General features: G+C 37.7%; 1 protein-coding gene across 4 annotated transcripts in view; it reads left to right on the forward strand.

Moving 5' to 3' along the window:
* Positions 1 to 23,275, forward strand: part of QKI (QKI, KH domain containing RNA binding) — a 150,186-nt gene that overhangs the window by 121,091 nt on the left and 5,820 nt on the right. For 3 of the 4 annotated variants that reach the window (XM_059401402.1, XM_059401403.1, XM_059401400.1), the window contains exons 5-6: positions 21,069 to 21,156; positions 22,511 to 22,810. In XM_059401402.1, the coding sequence (XP_059257385.1) occupies positions 21,069 to 21,156; positions 22,511 to 22,810 (388 nt within the window). The remainder of the gene's footprint in view (positions 1 to 21,068; positions 21,157 to 22,510; positions 22,811 to 23,275) is intronic. The other variant, XM_059401401.1, reaches the window with a different exon arrangement.

Consider the following 23,275-nt stretch of genomic DNA (forward strand, 5'->3'; position numbering starts at 1 on the left):
TATGTGTATGTGTGTATGAATGAACAGGGTTTAGCATCATTTAAAGATGTCATTCTACATTTTATATGATGACACTTTTCTCCTTGCTTTAATTTTGAAATCTTTGTTTTTTTCCTCAAAAAATGCCAGTTAACTTCATGCAACACATTTTCTAGAGAGATGGTACCGAGCAGTACCTAGGTGGCAGTCAGTGTTAGAGAAGATGTTAACTGAATTTAAAAGAAGGTGTACCATGGACTGGGTGCTTAAGGAAGAAGACTTGACAGCAGTAGCTGAGGCTTGATCTGGAACTTTAAGACACAGGACTCTAGAGACAATATCCATGTGTTTTTGTGCCAGGTCAAAAGTAGTGACAAATGCAGTAGTATGTTTGGACAAATCATGCATGGTCAGGGACTGTCCCTTAAACTTGGAGCTTTTATTTCCTTAATTATAAAATTGGGCTATTACTATTTTTTGCTCATTTGCCTTAGAATGGCTTCGTGTAGGCAAAAAATTATTTTAGTTATATGGAATTACAAGACTTACTATTTTTTTTTTTTTTTATATATATATTGTATGGACTGGTTACCTCAACTGCACCATTGGCTGTGACAGTTTCTGGTCACAGAAGGCACCACACGAAAAGGAACTCTGTTCCTCACCTACAAAATGTACCGCCATTGCTAATCCACAATTTTACTTTATAGGCTTTTGATTATGGTGTTAATAAGATGATTATGAAACCATAGATTAATGTTACTAAAAAGTAACATCCTGTATAAAAGTCTGCTTCCCCGCCCTCCCTTCTCTTCCCCCCTCCCCCATCTCTCGTCCTCTGTCTCTCGGTCCCCCTTCTCCCCTCCTCCCCTCCCATCTTTCTCCTGCCCCCCACCCCCGCCATCTTCCTTCCTTTCTCTCGCTCTTTCTCCCGCTCTCTACCCCTCCCTCTTGCTTTCTCTCTCCCCCTCTCTTTTCTATCTTTCTCCCCCCCCCCCGCCTCTGTTGCCCTCACTCACTCCCTCACTGTAGTCCCTCGGTCACTCGCTGTGGGAATGCATCATCATCTCAGCTGATCAGATACCATCCCTCTGGCAATCAATTCTCGTTCCAGTTCGTTGTAAAATAATTAATACTATTTCTCATCATTAGCTAAGTCCTTACACGAATACGTATCTAATCCTCTCCTAAGGAACCTAAAAAACACTAGACTAGTGGAAGTGGGGGAGATATTATGCTGGACTTACGTTGATACGAAGACTGAGAAAGTAGAGGTAAGGGATATATGGCCAAATAGCCCTCTTTCTCACTATAATTTTTCTTCCCTTTCGATAGGAGCAGAGGTAAAGATTTCTCTAAAGGAGGTATAGAGTACTAAATGGAAAGACCAGACTAAATGAGCAGCACCAAACTGTGTATTAGAGGAATTAGTGTTGCTAGGCAGCTGAAGTTTACATGGTCTCATAATTTAACACAGACTTTCACATACCAAGATGCCACCGGTCCCAAACAAGTCATAAAGTATTCATTTCACTTTTTAACATTTCAGCTTTTAACTTTATTGTTGGGGTAATCAAATCTGTTTTGTTCTTTTATTTTTTCTTTAAGTTTGCTTATATGTACTTGAGAACTTGAACATGAATCAATTTTGGACATTATAACTTATTTCTTCATGAAACCATTAATATGTGTAGAGCTCAGTAATAATTGATCTAATAATTAATAGATTCTGATGAATTTCTCAATGAGGATTTTGAAATTTAAAGTTGCTTCTGGTTATTTCAAGGAATATTACGACATTGGAAAAATAAGTAATTTTAATTCAGTGTCTTGAATTAAAAAAACTACAGATGCTCTCAAAATTTGGGAGAGTGGTAGGAAAAAAGGATCCGCCACAAAATTTTTTAAAAGTTTACTTTTCATGTTACCCAAAGATTCTCTTCTTTCTGATGCTATATGCATTTGGCTCATAGTTAACTGTGTATTAATTATAACCTGAAAATAAATGAAGAGAGATGGAGTAGTCTTATCTTGGAGTTCAGGGTTTTCAAATGGGTTGTGAATGAACTGATAGTATTACTTTTAGTTCTTGACCATGGTGCGACTCAGTCAAGTCTGTGGTCTTCTTGTTCTCCTTTTCATTTTCCTGGGAGAGAAGGTAACGTATTAAAAGACATCTCCCTGTGATGCGCTTGGGCCTTGATAGAGCTGTAGTCTGAGAGAGCATCTCTCTCATGTAAAGAAAGGTGTTGCTACTGTTTTCTCCCATGCACAACCGTTTTAATCTGAATGGGAAATCTGTCTAGGGACCCAGAGTACAGTAATTAGCAGTCTCTTCAGAGTGTCAGAGCAGAATTACTATTGTAATGGTTTAGCTGCAGGATAAAAGGATTGAATTTGGGTCTGCTTGTCTGCCAAACTAAAATGAGTTGCCATGGGAATTTTCAAATGTGAAAGGCGTTTACTTAAAGCAATTTGGCAGGTTTGAATAAACTCATAAATTACAGGTTTGAAAGGAGCTAGTCCTCGCTTCCTCTCATACAGGCAGGACTGTATAGAAGGCTGATAGCTTCTTAAGTTCTTAATGAGAATGAGTTGATCCATGCTCTCATGCAGTCGATCCACTTATTAAGGCTTGTTTATTCACTAAATATAGTACAGTAAGCACATTTAAGGAAAGGTATTTTGTTCCAGATCGATGGAGGAAAAAGAAGATGAAAACTAGAGACATAAATTTTCCCTCCTAAGTTAAATATATCTTCAGATAACTCCCTTAAAATTATTGTTTTGTTTTAATGAGCACTGACCTGATACTAACTTTAATTTTGCTCAGTGCATGTAATAAATGTATATCTTTACACATGCTGCATTTGTCTTAAAAGTAAGATGAACATTTAAAGCTTTTTTGGAAAACAAGGTACCCAGACTTAATAAGCTGGATTATTTAGTTTGCATATAAATGCTTTTCAGAGAGCAGTCTCTCATATCTTTCAAAAGAACTGGGTCTTAGTATAAATCACTTTTTAGTAGAAAATGCTCCTTTAAATGCCTTGGTGGTGAACATCACTTAGGCTTGTATGACCTCTCTTGTCCTCAAGATATCAGTAATAATAATATTTCTTGCATTAGTGTTTTATGTCTGCCCTCCAGAAAAAAACTTAGTGAAATTTAAGTATTTAAAATTTTGAGACTAACATATTTTCACACAATAAATCAGGTCTTTGGGGTAGTCTCTGTTAACATTTTCAAGATACCTTACTTTTGTAAGGAAGAAAAAAATATGGTTGTTGCAAATCTTAGTGCCCTGAAAATGTAGGTGGAGGTTTCAGTAATGTTTTACAAGGAGATACAGGTATGCAGAAATTGTTTAATTCAAATAAGAAAGTACAAAATGAGTATTTTTTTAAGATACGACAAATATATTTTTGTTTATATAGTAATCTTTTTAAATTATATTTACATATCAAAGTACTCTGATTAAAATCCTGTAGTTCTAAGATTACCATTGAGCCTTAATAAATTAATAAACCTTGACCCAGTGACAGAGAAGACTGTCAGAGATCTAAGACTGGAATAGAGTGGCATAGCACACTGTATGCTGTCTGTGAGATGCTCTGATGCATCAGTCAGTGTGCACTGCTTTAGGAAACACGAGGGGGAAGTGCTTGCAGAAGTTGAAATGTGGTTAACTGCTTCTTCTAGAGAGGGACAATGCTAAACAAAATTTAACTGGATTCCACATCAGTATCTTTCTATATCCTACCCCAGATTCTGCATTAGAGCAGCCACAGGAGCCTATTCCAACTAGAATTTTCACAAATAATTGAAAATACTGTATCTTTGGATAGCAATCCATGTGGACAGATTAAGAAGTGTGACATGGTATAGGTTGTAAGACTTCGATCATTGTCATAAATCACTGAGCAGCTGTGTTGAAATCTCTTTACTGTCTGTCCAGCCATCATGTGACTAGAAATGGGTCGGCATTTTTTTAAATGAACCGGGGCCTTTTCCCCACACCTGGAGCTGCTTGACAGTAATAGTAAGATAGGTCTTGTGTGTGTGAACAAGCCCTCAGAAAGAGAGTCTGCAAAAAATATCCTTTTTGTTATTACAAGGATTCATTAAAGAATGGCTTCCCTAACACAAGAAATGTGGTTGACAGTTTAGATAGCTTGTAACTCTAAATTTAAGGTGTTGCAAATATAAAACAGATTCTTGGGGTAAGGTAATAGGGTAGTATGTGTTTATTCTCTAGGAAATATTTTTGTAGTTTATATAAAAGTTCCTTTCATTTTAACCTTACATTCCATGCATCCCTCAGAATTTGCATGCTGAATTTATTATGTAACATTTTACACTTATTAGTACCTATGTATTCTTAACTCTTAATGTTTCTATCCCATAACTAAAAACGCTGGCTGGGATAATGCATTTTAGTTGTTTATTTGTTTGTTTGTTTTCTCCCTTACTAAATGTATGGTATTCTACACAGATACTCTAAAATTAATTTACTATATATTGATTTTTTTTATTAAAGACATAAAATTATTTAATAGAAAAATAGAGTGATTTCTCGGTGTATCTTCTTTAGTTCAATTATTTTCATACATCCCTTTAATTTGTTTGCATGCCCTTCTGATGGTTGGTAAGTAGCATCATGTTCCTTATATATAGGTGAAGCATTTGTATTCCATTCATTTTCTATTAATGCACATTGAAGTTGACTTAGCAAAAAAGTTAAGAAAATCAAATACCCTTTAGTTAACTTACGTTTTTAAACCCTTATATCTAATTTTTTTGACAACACTTCAAATGTTTGAGTATTTTATGTAAGTAAAATTATTCAGATATTACCATTGTGAGATTTAATGGTATTTTAAAGAGTCAGGTGAGCATTTTAATTTAGTTTCAGGTAAACTTAATTTGGTAACTTGTCATAAATAGCTTGATTTTCTCCTGTGTTTTTGATAACTAAATTTTTAAAATTTGATTTCGCAAGTGACAGTACTAATAAGACTTCTCCTTTATGGGCATTAATCTGAAGCCTGTATTGCATATTTGTATAAGTAGACGAGTTTTTTATTCTTTTAACCTTTAATACCTTTGTGGGAAAAAAAATCAATTTTTAATGTGTGCATCAAATACAAAATAATAGAGTGAGTTTTTAAAGTTATGCCTTTAAAATATGACATCAACTTATTTTTGTTAAACCTCTTTGTAGAATGTATCTCTGAGCAAGTTAAGAGACTCATGAATTAAGCTTTCTTCATATTTATATATTTTATGTATTTGCTTTTGAAGGATGATAGTATACTCTTAAATAATAGACTTTGATTACTGAATTTAGTATCTGTGGAATTATAACATACTTGTAGAGATTAAAAAACTCACTTAATGATTGTCAAAAGCAATTCACTCACAAACTTCTATTGAGAGACTGCTATATACCAGCCTAAAAACCAAGACTTTGGTACATACGGAGATAAGAGATTTAGTAATATAAAAATGAGAGGAGGGCAAAATTAATGAGTTTCCTGGTTACTTAGTCACTTGATGCTTGCTTTTCAGAAATGTCATGCTGTTACTGGAGGTAGAGACTTCCCAGAGTGATCTTTTTGCACTCCGGTTTGTTCTTTCTGGGCATTCTCATCCAGAATCTATCTCCAGGGACCACTGCCATCATGATCGTTCTTCATTATGCTGCTCATCTCAGCCCCGCAGCTCCCCAATCCATTCAGCACCTCCTTGGGATGATTCATACAATCTCAAACATAACCCTTCCCAAACTAACATCACATTCTTCCCTGCCCTCCTCATACAGCAGTTCCTCCATTGTTTTCTCTTTGTGAATGACAGCCCTTGCCACCGAGTCATAGATCCTTAACTGCACCACTGCTTCCCCTCTGCTCCTGCTCTTTCCCATCCATTTCATCCTGTTCTGATTTCTTCCTCTTAGTAGCACCTGGCTCTTCGTTTCCATGCTCACTCTTGTACTAGGTCAATTGGTGCTCCTTCCTAGTTGCAGCTAGTTACCTTTTTTTTTAAAGTTTTTATTTATTTGACAGTACAAGCAGGGGGAGCACCAGGCAGAGGGAGAAGGGAGAAGGAGGCTCCCTGCTGAGCAGAGAGCCTGATGTGGAGCTCCATCCCAGGCTCCTGGGATCATGACCTGAGCCAAAAGCAGACACTTAACCAACTGAGCCACCCAGGTACCCCCAGAGTTATCTTTTCAGTATATATTTGAAGTATTATCATGTTCCCTATTTTACATTTTCATGGCTTTCTGTCCTCGCCTGGTAAAATGCAAACTAGTTAGCACAGCATTTGTAGCCCATCTTCACCTCGTACATATCTACCTTTCCAGTTTTGTTTCATGTTATTTCTTCCTTACCCTCCCCCAATATAAAACACCTTGCAATTCCCAGAACACCCCTTGTTTATTTGTTTAGCCGTAGAAACTAAGACGGGTAAAGGCCTGGCAGAAGCCACATAAAGATTTCTCCCAGTATACCGGCGCTTAGAATGGTTTAGAATTGCCAGTGAAACACTAGCAACTAAGAAATGTGTTCTCAAAAATACTACATAGTATTTGTCAAATTTTTTACATGACTGCATATTAACATGGAGTAGTGTTTTGCTTTGTTATTCATAACTTCTTAAAGAAAAATTCTGTTTTAATTTAACACGCTACTGTTTTAACCATCTGCTTATATTCATTGAACAAATATTGATTACTGTTTCATATATACTGGGAACATACTAGTATAGTTTTGTTGTTATGAAATCATTGAGTCTGTTCCACAACAAATGAAGAAGTATGTTCCTTATTATATGCAATCAAGACATGGTTTGTAAACATCTTTTGATTCATAAAGTTTTTCATGGGAAATTAGGAGTTTGAAACTCACATTAATAAAGCTGTTTTTTCCTATAGGAATTTTAGTAAGCAGAAATTTTTGAAAAAGCTATAAATCCAGTGCTATAAAACCAAATTATAATAGGATAGATCCAGAGTTGAATTACTTCTAACTCTGGAATCAGAGATAATGCCTTTCTTTATATCACCAGCAAATTTTTTCTTAAATCTTCATACCAAATATTTAAAGCACCAACCATCCCATCAAAAAGCTGCTTACCTGTGGAACATCAGTGACATTTCAGCTAATAGTGGCTACGCAATGAATATGTTGTTCTCTGATTTACTGCTTTCTTAATTCCATTACTTACCATGAAAACTTGTCTGTCAGAAAAATACCTGTGTTTGTATGTTGATGCTGGTGGTAGGAAGTATGCCACCACTCAGAATCCTCATACAGCACTGAAGCGGTAGAACTTGCCGAAGCAGAAGACTATTTCTACTGTGGTTTAAAAACCAAGTAGTGAGTGTTAGATTTGGTAATGATTATAGTTATAAGCCAATTAAAATGTCCTCCAGCCATGCAACTTAATATTTTTAAGGTGTTCCTAAATCTATTTATTTATTTAAAAGATTTTATTTATTTGACAGCAATCACAAGTAGACAGAGAGGCAGGCAGAGAGAAAGGGGGAAACAGGCTCCCTGCTGAGCAGAGAGCCCGTTGCAGGGCTCAATCATGACCTGAGCCGAAGCAGAGTCTTCAACCCTCTGAGCCACCCAGGCACCCTAGTGTTCCTAAATTTAAAAAATGCATTACAGCAGCTTCTAAAGTATCCTTCTGTTAACAAACCCCATTTTAGCTACTAATTTTTATAAATTTGAAGTATTTTCAGTATAAGATCTGTCACTGGAATGCAAAACATTTAAGAGTTTGCTGATTTTATATATGTTGGATATTCTCTGTGATAAAAAGAAACTGTGAAAGTACAAGTAACTTTTAAAAACTATGCTATACATACAGATATGTATACATAAGTACTTTTTACACATACATATGTATGTTATATGTACATATGTATATAAAATATATAAAAGCAGTAAGAAGCATTAAAACAGTCAAAGTACAAGCAATACTTATACTCTGTGATCTTTGTGGTTACTGGTCTAGCTTGTCAGGTGAGAGCCACCAGGCACAGAGAGAGATCATCATTTTACCATGCACATAGCTTTTTAGTGAACTCTAGCATATTAATACAATCCTGGCAGTTACTCTGTTTTCATGGGGAAATAAAAGTGGGAAAATCACAGCTCTTCCTGGAAGATGCCTGAGAAAAAGCCCAATTTGAACTTCCATTTAAGGAATCAATGACATTATTCCCATTTGGTTAGCAGTTATTTTGTTTGAGTTTTTCTTTTCTTTTTCTTTCTTTCTTTTTTTTTTTTTTTTAAATAAAACAAGTTATTGAAAAGACCATAAAATGAATACCCATACCTTTGTAACCCTGGACATTGCAAAAGCCTTTTCAGGACACAGTTTAATAGGGTATGCAGCCTCTGGCATGAAGTGGTGGAGTAAGTGAGTAAGTGTAGTTCTTAGTTTATTCCAAAGAGGTAATCCCCAATCAGGAAAGTAATTTGTAACAGTATTCTTCATAAAAGCAAAAAATTAATGTAAGACAATGAGGAACTATTAAACTGTGGTTTAGACTTGAAATATCATGAATATTTAGAATATTGTGCTGCCACATCCCCCTTCCCAACACACACACACGCACCATTGGTTCGGCCCTCCAACCATCTCCTACTTCTCATCTCTCCATCCCTGTTGGAATTGTCTCGGTTCAGAATATCATTATTTGTTGCCTGGATTAGAAACATACAGTCTCTGCTTTATCTGTATGATCTTCCTGCCTGTCTTAGTCTTACCTTTCCAGACACTCTCTCTACTGCAGCTAAAGAAGTGCTTCTAAAAATAGAATTTTAATCATGATTTTCCTTAGGTTAAGACCCTCTAGTGAGTTTGAATCACTCCACAGAGTATGTCCTTGCTTGAGCACGGCTTGCAGACTGTCACCACATCATCAACCTTACTGATCTCACTCTTGATTCTAGATCTTTGAGCGTGTTCTTTCTCTTCCTTGGAACCACCTTCACTCTTTCTGACCCCTTGAACTCGTACTCATCTGTGCGTCTGACACTGCACATCACTTTGACATGTGAATGTCCCACAGCCTTCACTGCCCGGTTGGTCAGGAGCCCAAACTTAGTTTGACATCCTTGCTTGAATGTTCCTGGAAACTCCGTCTAAGTTTGTTTTAACGGCTTAATTGTCTATATCCAACTCCATCTTCCCTGATACAAATTTCCAAGAGCGCAGTCTTTGTTAGTTAAAACCTGTCTTAGAGATATGATCATCTTTTAGAGATTTAAGGACTATAATGTAAAGACTTTTCATAGGATATTTCATAAAAATAGTAGGATAAAATTATATATCAACTATAAGGGATAAATTCAGTTTATAATAAAATCTAGATGGGAATAAAGCCATTAAGGCTCCCTTGAGTAGTAGCTTATATGTAAATTTTAAAAGACAATTTAGGGACTCCTGGGTGCTTCAGTTGGTTAAGCAATTAACCAACTAGTGATTTCGGCTCAGGTCATGTACTTCTTGGTTGTGAGACCTAGCCTCACCTCTGGATCCTTGCTCAGCAGGGAATCTGCTTGAGATTCTCTCCCTCTTACACACACACACAAGTGCTCCCTCTCTTGCTCTCAAATAATCTTTAAAATACAGTTTTAAAGTTAATACAAAAGCACCTGGATTTGGAAAGAAAATATTTAAGTCCATTGGTTTGTGAGGCCAGATCACTGAAGAGCATTTCCTGCTTTCATTCCCTGGATACCTCCTACTAAAGAGTTAAGGGCCTGCCCTTGGTAGTTTAAGACTTTGTCAGTGTATTCAACCCCCTTGGTGTGGTATATCATTGATACCTTCTTCAAAATACATCAGTTTGGTATATACATAAAGAAACCTGTTGAGGCAGTTGTCACCCTTACGTACTAGAGCTCATCAAGTCTCACAGGGAAATCGCTGGCAGCCTGAATATACCTGGCCCCTTCCCAGTGTGCATAGTCACATTCTGTGCAGTGTGAACGATTCATTCGCCCAAGGCTTGAGGTCACACCACACAGCTATCATTATGAAAGAAATTTCATCTTGGTTTTTAAACCTTTGTTTGTTTGTTTGTTTTAAGATTTTATTTATTTATTTGAGAGAGTGAGTGAGAGGCGAGAAGGTCAGAGGGAGAAGCAGACTCCCTGTGGAGCTGGGACCCCAATGCAGGACTCGATCCTGGGAGTCTGGGATCGTGACCTGAGCTGAATGAAGGCAGTTGCTTAACCAACTGAGCCACTCAGGCACCCTAAACCCTTGATTTTTAAAATACTTTCCAACATTGAACATTTTCTCATCATTTAAAAATTTTTGTTTCTCTTGATGATTGTATATTACTAGTTTATAGGCTAATTATTGTTACACTTACTGGCTATAATGTGGTTTTTTAAAAATATTTATAAAACACCTCAAAATACAAGGTAAACATGGAAGCCACCAAGAATACCCCAAAACCAAATGCCCATGTGTTATCAGCTTGCTTAAGGAGAGTGCTTTGTTAACTTTGAAAGTTGATAAGGTTCACAGTTCTTAAGTAGAGGACTTGAGAGGACTTCTTATATTGCCTTCTTCTAAAATAATATCTGGTATACTCCAGAATAACAGCTGTTTTGCTCATAAATAACTCCTGCAGTAGAGGAAAAATTTCTAAAGTTTTAGTTCAGAATTAACTCCTGTTCCTAATTGTCAACTCCTATACTTAACTTTCCCTGATTTATTTTATGCCTACTTTAAAATGTGGTTTTTAGGTTGCTATATAGCTAAACCCACTTAAGAAATGAAGGAGTATTTGTAGTTTATTTCAGAAGTACATTATTCTTCATCCCTAAAGAAAAGTGTTATTTATATTCCACATTTTGTTTATTATTTTATTCTGCAAGTTTGGCCACCCGTACTTGGCTTCCTAACTGTGGGATAGCTAAGCAAAAGAAGCATTCAAGTGCTTTACTAAAATAGTGGCACAAACTCCTGTCTTATGTTAAATTTTACCCTAAAGTACAACCAGTGGGAGAGATAACACCTTGTGTTATAGACCTTACAGGCTGTTAAGAAGGTTAAATCAGATAAGAATGACTAAATTCTTTAAAAGTTATAAACACTTGAAATAAAGGCTTATTTGAATCCCAGAAACAAGAGACCTTAAAAAAAAATGAGATAATAAGAGACCTTTTAAAAAAATGAGATATTTAATTAGCTTAATTATTTTTTTCTCTGGCCAAGGAAAAATAGATAATAAGAGTCTCAATCTCAGAACAAAAATTATAGGGCAAAACTTAAATCTTATTTGTCTTTATTGCAGTGGTGATACATCATAGAGGTCAAATGCTACTAGGTGATACTTGAAGAAATTCCCTGCCCTTTTTTCTTCCCTGCTTTGTCTCCCTTGGCCTTATGTTGAGGTTCAAAGTTTCAGTCAGCTGTTTACAGGGAAGATACCCCTTTAGATATCTTACAGAACAGTAAAGAACAAAAGTTAAGGTGTGAAGCGACCAAAATTAATGGCCTCAGTGCCACCATAATGACTAAAACCAAAAGTAGTTTGTGTATAAGTGAAACTAGCAATAGTGACCTGCCATTGCTCCGAGGACAGGGCAGCTTTCCGCCTCTACTCTCAGCTTAGAGATCATTACACTGCACTTGATGGCTCAGAAATCTCATCAGTGTGTCCTAGTGCCTATAGGTTACTTTGAAGAATCCCTGTAGTAGGTTGACATCATATAGTAGCATTACCTGGAAGTCTTTTAAGACCATGATTAACAGTTTTGTTTGTTTGCTTGTTTTTAAGATTTTATTTATTTGTCAGAAAGAGAGAGAGAGAAGGAAGAGAGAGCACACAAGCAGGCAGAGTAGCAGTCAATGTGGAGAGAGAAGCAGGCTCCCTATTGAGGAAAGAGCCCAGTGCTCTTTCCCAGGACCCTGGGATCATAACCTGAGCGGAAGGCAGAGGCTTATCTGACTAAGACACCCAGGCGTCCCTAACAGTTTTATCATAGATACTTTTGGGTGAGCTTAGTTCTCTGTTAACCCACTAACAGTGTAGGTAACATTTTGCCTTTGTACTCTGGATTTTTTTAGACAGGTTCGTAGTTATCTTTAGATCCTTGAAGTGGTTCTTGGTCCTTTCCCCATAGTTCTGTGTTTGGTCTTCAGCTACACCCTGCGTAAACTTCTCATAGCAGCTGTTACACTTTATTGAGCTTGCTTTCCTTTCCATCTCTATCCAAACCAGACTCTCAGTCTTAAATACAAATGCCACATCTCATTCTTTCTATACCTAGACTAGTGATCGGTCTTTAGTATGTAGTGAGTATTTTGTTAAAAAGAAAATAAATTGGGGCGCCTGGGTGGCTCAGTGGGTTAAGGCCTCTGCCCTCGGCTCAGGTCATGATCCCAGGGTCCTGGGATCCAGCCCTGCATCGGGTTCTCTGCTCAGCAGGGAGCCTGCTTCCCCCCCCTCTCTCTGCCTGCCTCTCTGCCTACTTGTGATCTCTGTCTGTCAAATATATAAATAAAATCTTTAAAATAAGTAAGTAAGTAAATAAATAAATAACGATTAAAAAAAAAAAAAAGAAAAGAAATTACTTTTCCTTCCTGTAGACTTACTGCTTAATCTGGATCCATGTGAGTTTAATGTGTTATTACTTCTAGAACTTGTCAGGCATTTGTTATGACATCCTACAAGGGTCTACTCACTCCCTACCACCGCTGCCACTGTATATATACTTTGCAAATTTTTCCCTCCTTCTCCCATATACCTCCCACAACTAATCCATTTTTAAATCATCATCATTTTCAGGTACCTGCTCTTTATCTTCTGTAGAGTCAGGCTCTCCTCAGCTCACAGTGTGTAATTATATGCCCTTCCTTTGTTGCCCCAGCTGTATAGTCTGAAAGTGTTCACCTAAAATGATCTATTTCAGAGGACTTTCTTCCCTGTAAGATAATTTTGTGGCTTTGCTGATACTAGTTTAGTGTGTAGCCCAAGGTATGGATCGTGTAAATCTTTCAAAAGTTTGTCATTCCTATTAAGCTTACCATAAAGAATAAAATATCAAATTATGTCATACTGTGTTTCACATAGGAAGAAATAAATGCTTATTATGATAAGACTTTTCTGAGATTGTTACTGCTTTTAATAGATCTGTTTATGCCTGGTTGAGGAAAGAACACATTATCTTAAAAATTAAAAAAAAAAAAAAAAGTATTCAGTGGAGGCACTTGGAGAGCCCAGTTGGGAGAGCATCTGACTTTTGGTTTGACTCAGGTCATGATCTTAGGCTGCTCAGCATGGTGGTGGGGGGCGGGGGCGGGGAGTGGGCTTGAGATTCTTTATCTCTGCCCCTCCCCCCGCACATGCATGCTCTTCTCTCTAAAATAAATAAAATTTTTAAAAGTTAGTTTTTTATATAGTTTAATAAAATTTATGCAGCTTTGTGTGTGTGTGTGTGTGTGTGTGTGTGTGTGTTTAAACCTTTCAAACTTTTCTGGCTAAGGAAAGTGCCTTGTGCTTCTTCCTCTCTATCTTGCTTTATTTTTGGTAAGTTGTTGCTGCTAAACCAGGTATTATGATTAAGTGGAAGTTTGTGGGATAATGAATGTAATGGCAAATAGTGTAAGATACGCCAAGATTTTTCTCCCCCTACTGTGTCTGTAACATTTTGACCCACGAATTTTTCAACAAAACAATAAGATAGTCTTCGCGTATCATTGAAAGTGGGGGCTTACACATTACCTTTTAGTACTCGGCCTGTGTAGCCAAGGTGCAACAGTGGTGCTAATGTGCCTTTGCCTCTCCACCTAAGCACGGAGTCCTGATACATGTTTGCAGTGTTGGGTTTCTGTACGATTCTGGGACTTTTCTCTCATGCTCTTCAGTTGGTGAACATCATTCTTTTTGTGTTGGACTTTAGCACAGTATCTGCATCATAGTAAGTGCTCATTAGTCATCTCTTAACTAGACATTGAAGACTGGGAAAGGAAAGGAAGGTGGAATCAAGCAACTTATAAATCTGAAGAAACAATAGATTACCATGGAGTCCACGTACCTTTTTGGCACAAGATGAAGTTGGTGACTTAAAAGAAATGGGTGTGGCCATAAAGGCCAGTCTGGGAAGTTCAGGCCCTATGAAGTAGTAGTAATGGGGAGCCACTTCCTTGTATCAGGAAAACAAAAGCCACATTAGGTTTTTCAGTGGAGAGAATTAATGAATTAATTGATTAAACATGTGCTGAAAACTACAAAAGGAGCAGGGTGCAATACAGATTGAGAAAGGATAGGCAGCAGCTCTTACGCCAGGGCTGGGAGAGACAAGAGAGAGATTGGTACTGTTGTTCGATCTTGGGCACTGTGAGAAAGTTCTGTGCAGACGTGGAACTTGCCTCATACGGGAAACACAGTAGCTCAGAGGAGTAGATAAACTGGTTGGCTGGTGGTGTTCCTCATGGGTGACATAAGAAAGCTTGTTCTAGACGTGCTGGGAAGGAAGTGTGGAGCCTGAGAACCTCTGGCACGGGAAGGAGCATCCCTTCTCCCCTCCATTGTTCTTCCGTCTTGCTTAAATGCCCTCTACGGTGCATCTCGGTTGTGAGAGCCCACCAGAACCAGCTTGCAAAGAAGAGATAGTACTATCAAGAGTCCTAAACCCACTGTTAAAAGTATAGAGCCGGTCAGTTTGAAACTTAATAATCTGCATAATCTAGGAGAAAAATATTATAAAATAGTGCAGGAGGTTAATTTTTCTACTAGCATTATGGGATGAATTTGAGTAAATAGTCGCGGATTTACATTAAGCTCTGTACCTCACATCTCCACTTGGCTATTTAAAGAGCCAAGCATTTTCAAACTTAGTATTTCCAAACAGAGCTCTTGATTCTGTTCCCCTCAGCCTTTCCCTTTATTAAATGGAGCCACCATCTACTTGATTGCTTAATCCAAAAACCTGAACATTATTCTTTAATGTCTCCTTTCTCTCGCTTGTTCCATCCGACTAGCTGTCAAGTCCTTTTGAGTTATTTTTTTTCCATCTGTTACTACTTCCACGCCAGTCCAGTACATTTTCTGTCACTGGGGTTGAAGTCAAGCTCCTCATGACTGGTCTCTCTCTAATCGTACTCAAGCCCCAAACAGTCCATTCACAAAATAACAGAATATGCCTTTAAAGACAGATTCTGTTCTGTTTCTCTCCTGTATAAAATCCTCTATTTAGCTTAAAGTCAGTTATGTTCTTTATCAAATTTTCTTTAGCTGGCAGACCATATACAAGTAATGATTGGTATGAAAATTGTTTTAAACTTTTGTCACTCTCCATTTTCTCTTTTTTCTTACTAATTTCTTGTTCAGAAAAGTGAATTTATGTTTAGAAAACTGTTTCTACTCATGTATGTTCTTCTTAAGATTTTATTGAGAGAGAGGGAGAGAGAGCACAAGCAGGAGGAGGGGCAGAGGAAGAGGGAGACGCTGACTTCCCACTGAGCTCAGTGTGGGGCTCCATCCCAGGACCTGGGAATTATGACCTGAGCCAAAGGCAGACGCAGACGCTCAACCAACTGAGCCACCCAGGCCTCTCACCACTCATTATTTTAAATTTATGGAAAAGAATCAAATTTTTTAATGTTAGTGAGCAAGTTCACGTCTACAAGGCATTGGGAGCTATAAGAAGACTGTTTTAATTGGTTAATGGTTAATTTATGGTTATAAGTCACATGAGAAATTTCCTGAAAACTACATGAAAAATAGAAAAAATGAGATAGTACATGGCTATATAGGATTGAGTATCCCAAAAGGAGCAACATAGATTTAGGAAAATGATACCCATTGTGTGTGTGTGTGATTAGGAAAAATATACTCTAGAGGGAACAGTCATCTGGACTATCAAAAGAAGTATGCAGAGGATGCTTCTAGATAGGATCTTGTCTTGGTTGGGGGCAAAAAAGCACAAGCAGGCTTCTAGGAACAGTGGGAAGATGATTTTAACTAATGCAAAATATTTGCAAATAGGACTGCCTTATAGACAGACGTTAAGTGACTTGATTGCTAAGCTGGAGAGTTTAGGCTTTTTTTTAATAGGAAAATTATTTTACTAATCACATTTTAATGATTTGGAAATATTCATACATTTGCTTCACTTCTCTTTTGTAATTAATTACATTATTGTAGTGGAGTTTGTTTTAATGTGTACTTTATAAATTTAAAGCTGCCAAATAAACATGGTTTTCTTAATTTCTTACTTGAGGTCTTCGATGAATCCAAAGGATAATTCCACTTAAAGGCACTGCACCAAGGAGAGGGTATGATAAGGAGTTTAGATCGAGTATGCTGGGTTAGAAGCCAGTTTGATGGTGTGACCATATGCGACATTAGATAAGCTGCCTAACCTGTCTAGGCCTCAGGGATAACACAGTACCAGTGCCACAGAAGTGTTATAAAGTGTAAATGTTTAGATGATGAAAATCTGGTATCTAGCTTTAATAAGGTATAGCAGCGTATAAGTTCTACTTTAAAATGCTAAGACCTCTGCATTCTCAGTCTAGTATTAACCATGACCTATTTCTGTCACTTTAACATAGCTGTTAAATATAGCCGGTAACGTAGCTGTAAATTATTATAATAGATTATAGAGTATGATAGATAATAATGCATAGATTATTTATACAGATTCATAATCTGCCTTCCATAATTGTAAACCCCCAAGAAGTTCAGAAAAGAAAAATAATCTGTCTTTATCCTACTTATTAGTGTATTATTTTTATGTTTGTCACAGATTGGATTATTGCAGTATTCCTCCAGACCCAATGGGGATGTTGTGTAATCCTTGGTATAATGTCTTTATACATATCTGAAAAATTCTCAAATACTTAGGATGCCACAGGTTTTAGATATGGGACAGTGGACCTATAGATAAGTTAGCAGGTATTTGTTATATTTTTTAAACTTCTACATTTAAAAGGTACATTATTCCTAATGTTTCAGTAACATTACATAATACTTTTCATACAGGAAATGTGGGAGAAATATTCATCCTATGACCCCAGTAATTCCGCGTCTAGGTGTGTCTTCAGAAAATGGGGCAGAAAAACTACATTCACAAAAATATCTTACATGATAATTTTCACAGTGGCTTTATGCACAATATCCAAAAACATTCCAATGGCCATAGCAGAAGAGTAGATAAATAAATGAAATACAACTCAGCTGTCCAAACAGGTATGCCACTGACCCATGCGGCAGTGCGGAAGAGTTTCATGAATAATGCTGAGTGAAAGAAGCTGGGGCACACGAAGTGTATGTACTCTGTCATTCCATTATATGAAATTCTAGAATAGGAAAACTAACCTGGTGACAAAAATCAGATTGTGGGTTTCCAGGGGTAGAGTGGGGAGGGTCTTAACGTGTGAAGAGGCACCGTGGAACTTTTGAGTTGATCGAACCATCCTGTGGCTTGATGTGCATTCATGAAAACTGACTGAATGTTGCACTTAAGATCTCAGGATTCCACTGCATATAAATTATATCTCGGATTTTAAAATATAGAGCAAATGAGAAATAAGAATTCGTAAAGCTCTAGATGAACACTTTGATTCAGCATTATAAAACACCCTTCTACGACCTGAGGTTTGGTTGTTCAAGAACAGCTTCTTTTGTTACAGCAGCAGAAGTCGGTGTTCCATCTCTATAGAGGTGTTTGTTCTTGTGCAAGTTCTACAGAAATGCCTTCTGAAATATCTGGAGTTGAGATGTATGATTTCAGGATGCCTTGTTTGATCAGCTTTTATCTTTGAGAGAAGAGGAAACATCAAATAAACTCCTGATAGGAAGCCTGAGTGGCAGAAGCTCTAGAGCCTTCAGGACTATAGGAAAAACTCAGGAGAAATTAGCTAAGAAACCAGCACATTTTCTTATCTGAAGTTCTGTTGGAAAGAGAGATGGCATACCCCTTCAACAGCATCCAGGCAGGAATATGATGTCAAGTTTCACTGACGAAACCAGGACAAGAAGGTTTAACTAACCACTTCTCTGTTAGAGTAATTCTGTAACGAACTCTGCAGACTCTTGAGGCACAGCATCGTGCTCTGTGCATACAGAGTGGCGGGCGAGGTGGGGAGAAGTGATGAAGAGGCCAGAGTAAAGCTAATTTTGGAGTGAGACCACCACGTTGAAACTCTAGCTTCCGAACTAAATTTTGTGCTCTGTTAGGAGGTGTTAGTGGAGCCCGCTGTAATGTGATGTAGTTAGTGTGCATACTGTAATTCCTAACTTGTGAACCTCAGTGGCCTCCAGCGAGGTCATTGTGGCGGAGTCCATTGCTGCTGCCTCGTGAAAGCTGTGCTGCTCTCCTCTTGGGTAGGCAAGGGGGAGGTCTGTGACCCTACATCTGTTTTTCAGTGTCCTGCACCCTGTAAAAGGTCAAGACATACATGCACGAACCTTGATGTGCACACATGTGTGTCTTCCATCATCTTTCTCTTTGGCTTTCTCCTCTGTTTTAACCCTGCATCACCAGCTAATGAGTGTGGTTAAATTGTTATCCAAAAAAACAGTTGGGTGAAAACATGCATTCCAGTCCCTCTTCCCTCTGCAGCACTCTCCGAGACAAGAGGTCACATAACTTCTTCCATCTTTATTTCTCTTACTTGATGACATTTTCAAATACGTACCATTGTTTCACTGTTGAAAGTAATGAAGGTATACCTATTGCTTTTCCTTTTTTTTAATGTAGAGTATAATTTATGTGTTTCTGATATTCCGTTACTATGTATAGACTTAAATTTGAAATGATTTGGTGAGATTTTAATATCACTAGCTTTCAGGGAACAAGTTTAAGGAGTTTGGGTTAGATAATGGATTGCTAATTTGTCCCTTTTGCTGATGCTTGTCTTACCATTAACAAGTAATTGCAATGGCTTTCAAAGAAATCCTGTTAACTTTTTTCTCTGTCATCGTTGTACATGTTCTTAGGGGTCAAGGAATAGTGATTCCACAAGCATTCAAGTCTCCTCTGTTTTTTCCTACAAAGTAGGTTTTTGAAAAGTTGTCAGTGACACCTGAAACTTTATCTTCGTGATGTTTTCATTCATCTTTTTAATTCTTTGCGGTTTGTTAAAAGCTAATTGAGCAGTTCTGTTTACTATAAATAATAGTACCCTTTTTGCTGCTGTAGTGCCAAGGACAGGGTTTTGTGTATCATTGACAGTTGCAGTAGGGATGGAGGACAGAGAAGCTTGTCATGTGGTCCTGCTCCTTTCTGAATCAGGTCAGAAAAAAAGTGTCATTGGGTTACTTTGTTTTTAAATATTAAGTACTGAGGAGTAGATACCGCATAATACATGTGAGGAGTACATAGTTCCACTGTCTTCTAGCATCGTCTTCAGGAATGAACCTTGGTAAACAGACCTTCATCTACTGCTTTTTTTTGCTGTCGCTAATGCTTACCCTACAGGATTTAGACATTTGAGATTTGGAAATAAAGTTAAAAGATTTTTTGTACCAATCATTTAGAAATACTAGCAAAAATAGCTTGTGGGACAGGCTGAATGGGAATACAGGCAGTGATCAATAAGAAATAGGCTCTGTTCGCCAAGAACTTACTTTGGTGGCGGTGATGTACATGAAACTAGAACTCAAGGTAGAAACAGTATAATCTAAGGAGGGCCCTTTGAGAAGGTAACATTGAGGTTGGGAGTTTGCAGAGAGTAGGTAGGGTTTAGGAGGGTAGAGCGGAGTGCAGAGGAGCGTTCAAGAGACGGAAGTCGAAATCCGCACAGAGACGCGTAACACGGACTGACGGGATTGATTGACGGTAGAAGAAAGGTGTACAAAATAGTGGAAAACTAATTGCTTTACCTTGAGAAGATAATTTGGGCCCAGATCCACAGATAGCTTAAATGGTTTATATTTTTAGATAGCAAGAAACTAAGAAGGGTTTAAGACATAAAAATGTTAAGGAACATTAAGAAGAAAAGTTGTGTTTGTGCAGTTAATCTTACCCTTATATAGATTGATTGGAGAAGAGATACCATTAACATAATACTGTGGTAGTTTTGGTAATACACCAGTAATGACCAGAACAGGGGTGACAACAATCGACAGAAAGGGTGGGGCAAGTCCAAGGTAAACGGGACGGCCAGACATTCTCATGGTCAGAGACAATCCTGGTGTTCACAGCCTGTCACTGTCACATAGTTGTTAAGAGCTTTTACTTTTTTTTTTTTTTTAAGATTTTATTTATTTGACAGAGAGCACAGGCAGCAGGCAGAGAGAGAGGGGGAAGCAGGCTCCCTGTTGAGCAGAGAGCCTGATGCTAAGTTCGATCCCAGGACCATGGATCATGACCTGAGCTGAAGGCAGAGGCTTTAACCCACTGAGCCACCTAGGCACCCCTAGAGCTTTTACTTTTAAATGTCTCAGGGGTTAGACAGTGTATCATACAGTGGCCCTAAAGATTAGATTTGCTTTAGAATGGTGATAGTATTATTACTAACTGAGAGGAGACAGGAATGTTGGCATAAGAGAACAGAATATATATTCAAATTTTAGAAATTCTTATGATTGTGATTTTATTAAAGCTTCCTTTTTGGAAAATTAAACAGAATTCTCATATGTGAATACCACCCTCATATATTACATGTTTAAAATCCCAGTTTGGTGGGTCCTGGGGAGGGGGTTGTGTGTTTTTTTGGTGCATTGTTGGTGGCCCCCCCCTTTTAATGAGCACATTGAGTTTCCGAATGTGCTACAGAATGATGGTTAAGAGAAGAAATACACTACATTTAATCTTGACTGACATTTACTCCGTTTAGCTAAGCTTTGGGGGGAACTTTAATAAATCAGTGTAGTTTACATAAAAAATGTCCACATGGAAATAAATGTAGCTAGTGGCGGCTGAGGGTATTCTGGGTATCAGTATGTAGCACCTTTTGGTTCTGTGGTCCCCCCCCCCCCTTTGAGTGAAGCCGGTGGCTGTAGTCACATACTCCTTATTGTAAGGTTTGGGAGTAAAGACGACTCGTGACGGACGCAGTCCATCTTAAGTGCCTACTGCTCTCATGTTTCCACGCAGGCAGAGGGAGAAGACAGCCTGAAGAAGATGCAGCTGATGGAGCTTGCGATTCTGAATGGCACCTACAGAGACGCCAACATTAAATCACGTAAGCCTGAGACTGAGGTCCATGGTTAGAGCCGCAGCAGCCACTGGGTACACAGACCTTTCTCCTTTTGGCAGCACAACACACGATCAGTGAAACAAAGTGAAGATTCGAAATAATGGTCACTTGAGACGGGACTAACAGTCCCATTTTTACTGTTTTCATGAATTGGGGACATTCTCCTTTATTTTATGTCAGCATGTCTAACTAAGTTTGGGGTTTATAAACTTTATTGTTCTGGTGAAATTTCAACTTCTAAATTCAAGAGTTTCAGGAAATTTCCTGTTCTGTTAACTACAGATTTAAGGCTTCTAGCTTATTTTGTTATATTTATACAAAAGACAAAAAAAAATTTTTTAACTATTTTTTTAAACCATATTTAATTTGGAGTGTGTCTGAAAGCAGTGACCCTTCTGTCAAATTCTGTCCTTTGATCTTGCTTGCTAATGTTCCCTTCCAGTTTTTTCTCTGTTGATTTCAAATGTGAATGAGTTCACAGAGAGCAGTAGCTGATACACTATTTTTAACCCCAGTTTTCCTTTAGATACGTCTCTGGATGCTTTCATCAACTTAAAGAAGATTGCTGTTTTAGGTTGTGAGGGAATTAAAGCTTCACAAGTCTTTCAATGAACATAATCTTCTACTTAAATTACTAGCTTTTTCTTTTTTTAAAGAAGTAGAATTTTAAAGTCCTATCCCACTTTCCAAAGTAGAGGCACTTTAGTGGGTTCAGACGTGGTTGCTTTACAAAATGGAGTAGATCATTAACAGTCTTATATTTAGGAGTGGGACATTTTTTAATATTTTTCTATGAAGTTCATTACAGATGCAAGAAATTTATATAAAAGTAGTTGTCGGTTAATACGTAAAAGTTACTCTTTTCTTAATTTGAAACTTAAGCTATCCTATTAGAAATAAGCCAAAACTGTATTTCTGTGGACTCCAATTCCAAAAAATTTTTAACATCTTTTAATGCGAGTGTTTTCATGTGCTTCTGCATGTATCTTTAGTCTCATGAGATCTTAAAAAATAGATATTTCAAATATATGAACTAAATATAACCTGTATTAATGGTCTCATCCTTTTTTGTTGTTTTTTATTTTTTGTTTTTTTTATTTAATTTTTACAGTGGCTTGTTGATTTTTGCACATGTATTCTTAATCACACTGGGAAAGGGGAAGCTGTTTGCATTTGATCAGTGTGCTTTGGCATTTTGTGTGATCAGCGCATGTACTAATGATTTCCTTTTATTTTTCTTCTTTCCTGCTTTTCCTTTCTTTTTCCTACTTCCCTCTCATTTTCCATATGTTATACTGCTGTCTCTACACTTCCTCCTACATTTCTTTGCTTACTGTAGCAGCCCTTGCCTTTTCTCTTGCAGCAACAGCCCAGGCTGCTCCAAGGATTATCACTGGGCCTGCGCCTGTCCTCCCGCCAGCTGCCCTGCGTACGCCTACGCCAGCCGGCCCTACCATAATGCCTTTGATCAGACAAATACAGACCGCGGTCATGCCAAACGGAACTCCTCACCCAACTGCTGCAATAGTTCCTCCGGGGCCCGAAGCTGGTTTGATCTACACACCCTATGAGTACCCCTACACGTTGGCACCAGCTACATCAATTCTTGAGTATCCTATTGAACCTAGTGGTGTATTAGGTAAGTTGTTCTCCCTGTGTGGCTGGCGGTATTTTTCTTCATAACTTCTGTGCCTTAGACTTCGAAATGATTGCATTAGCTTTAGAGAGGCAAGACAAGTTTCCATTAGGAAGACAGAAGCCTAAAGTTTGTTTTATTTCGGCCTCTCTTAATGGCTCCCCTTTTAAGGAATTGCACCTTAAATTTGCTTGGATTCTCTTTGATAACTCAAATTCACTTTGGGTAAATCAGTTATAAACATTTTAAACAGAAAATACTTTTTACCGGTGCCATCACTGAGGTCATTCTGAGTTTGGCCTGTCCCCCTCCGTTGGCTGCACTGCCTGGAGTTAGATTCCTTTCATCTTAAGGAGGTACTTAATTGTCAGCTACATTTTAAGTTTCTGTGTGGGAATATTTTGAGATCTTTTTTAAAACTTACTATCTGTGTGTTTTCTAATATTTATGATCACTTAAAATATGAAA

The sequence above is a fragment of the Mustela nigripes genome, chromosome 5, assembly GCF_022355385.1.
Source record: "Mustela nigripes isolate SB6536 chromosome 5, MUSNIG.SB6536, whole genome shotgun sequence".
In the NCBI taxonomy this organism is placed as follows: Eukaryota; Metazoa; Chordata; class Mammalia; order Carnivora; family Mustelidae; genus Mustela; species Mustela nigripes.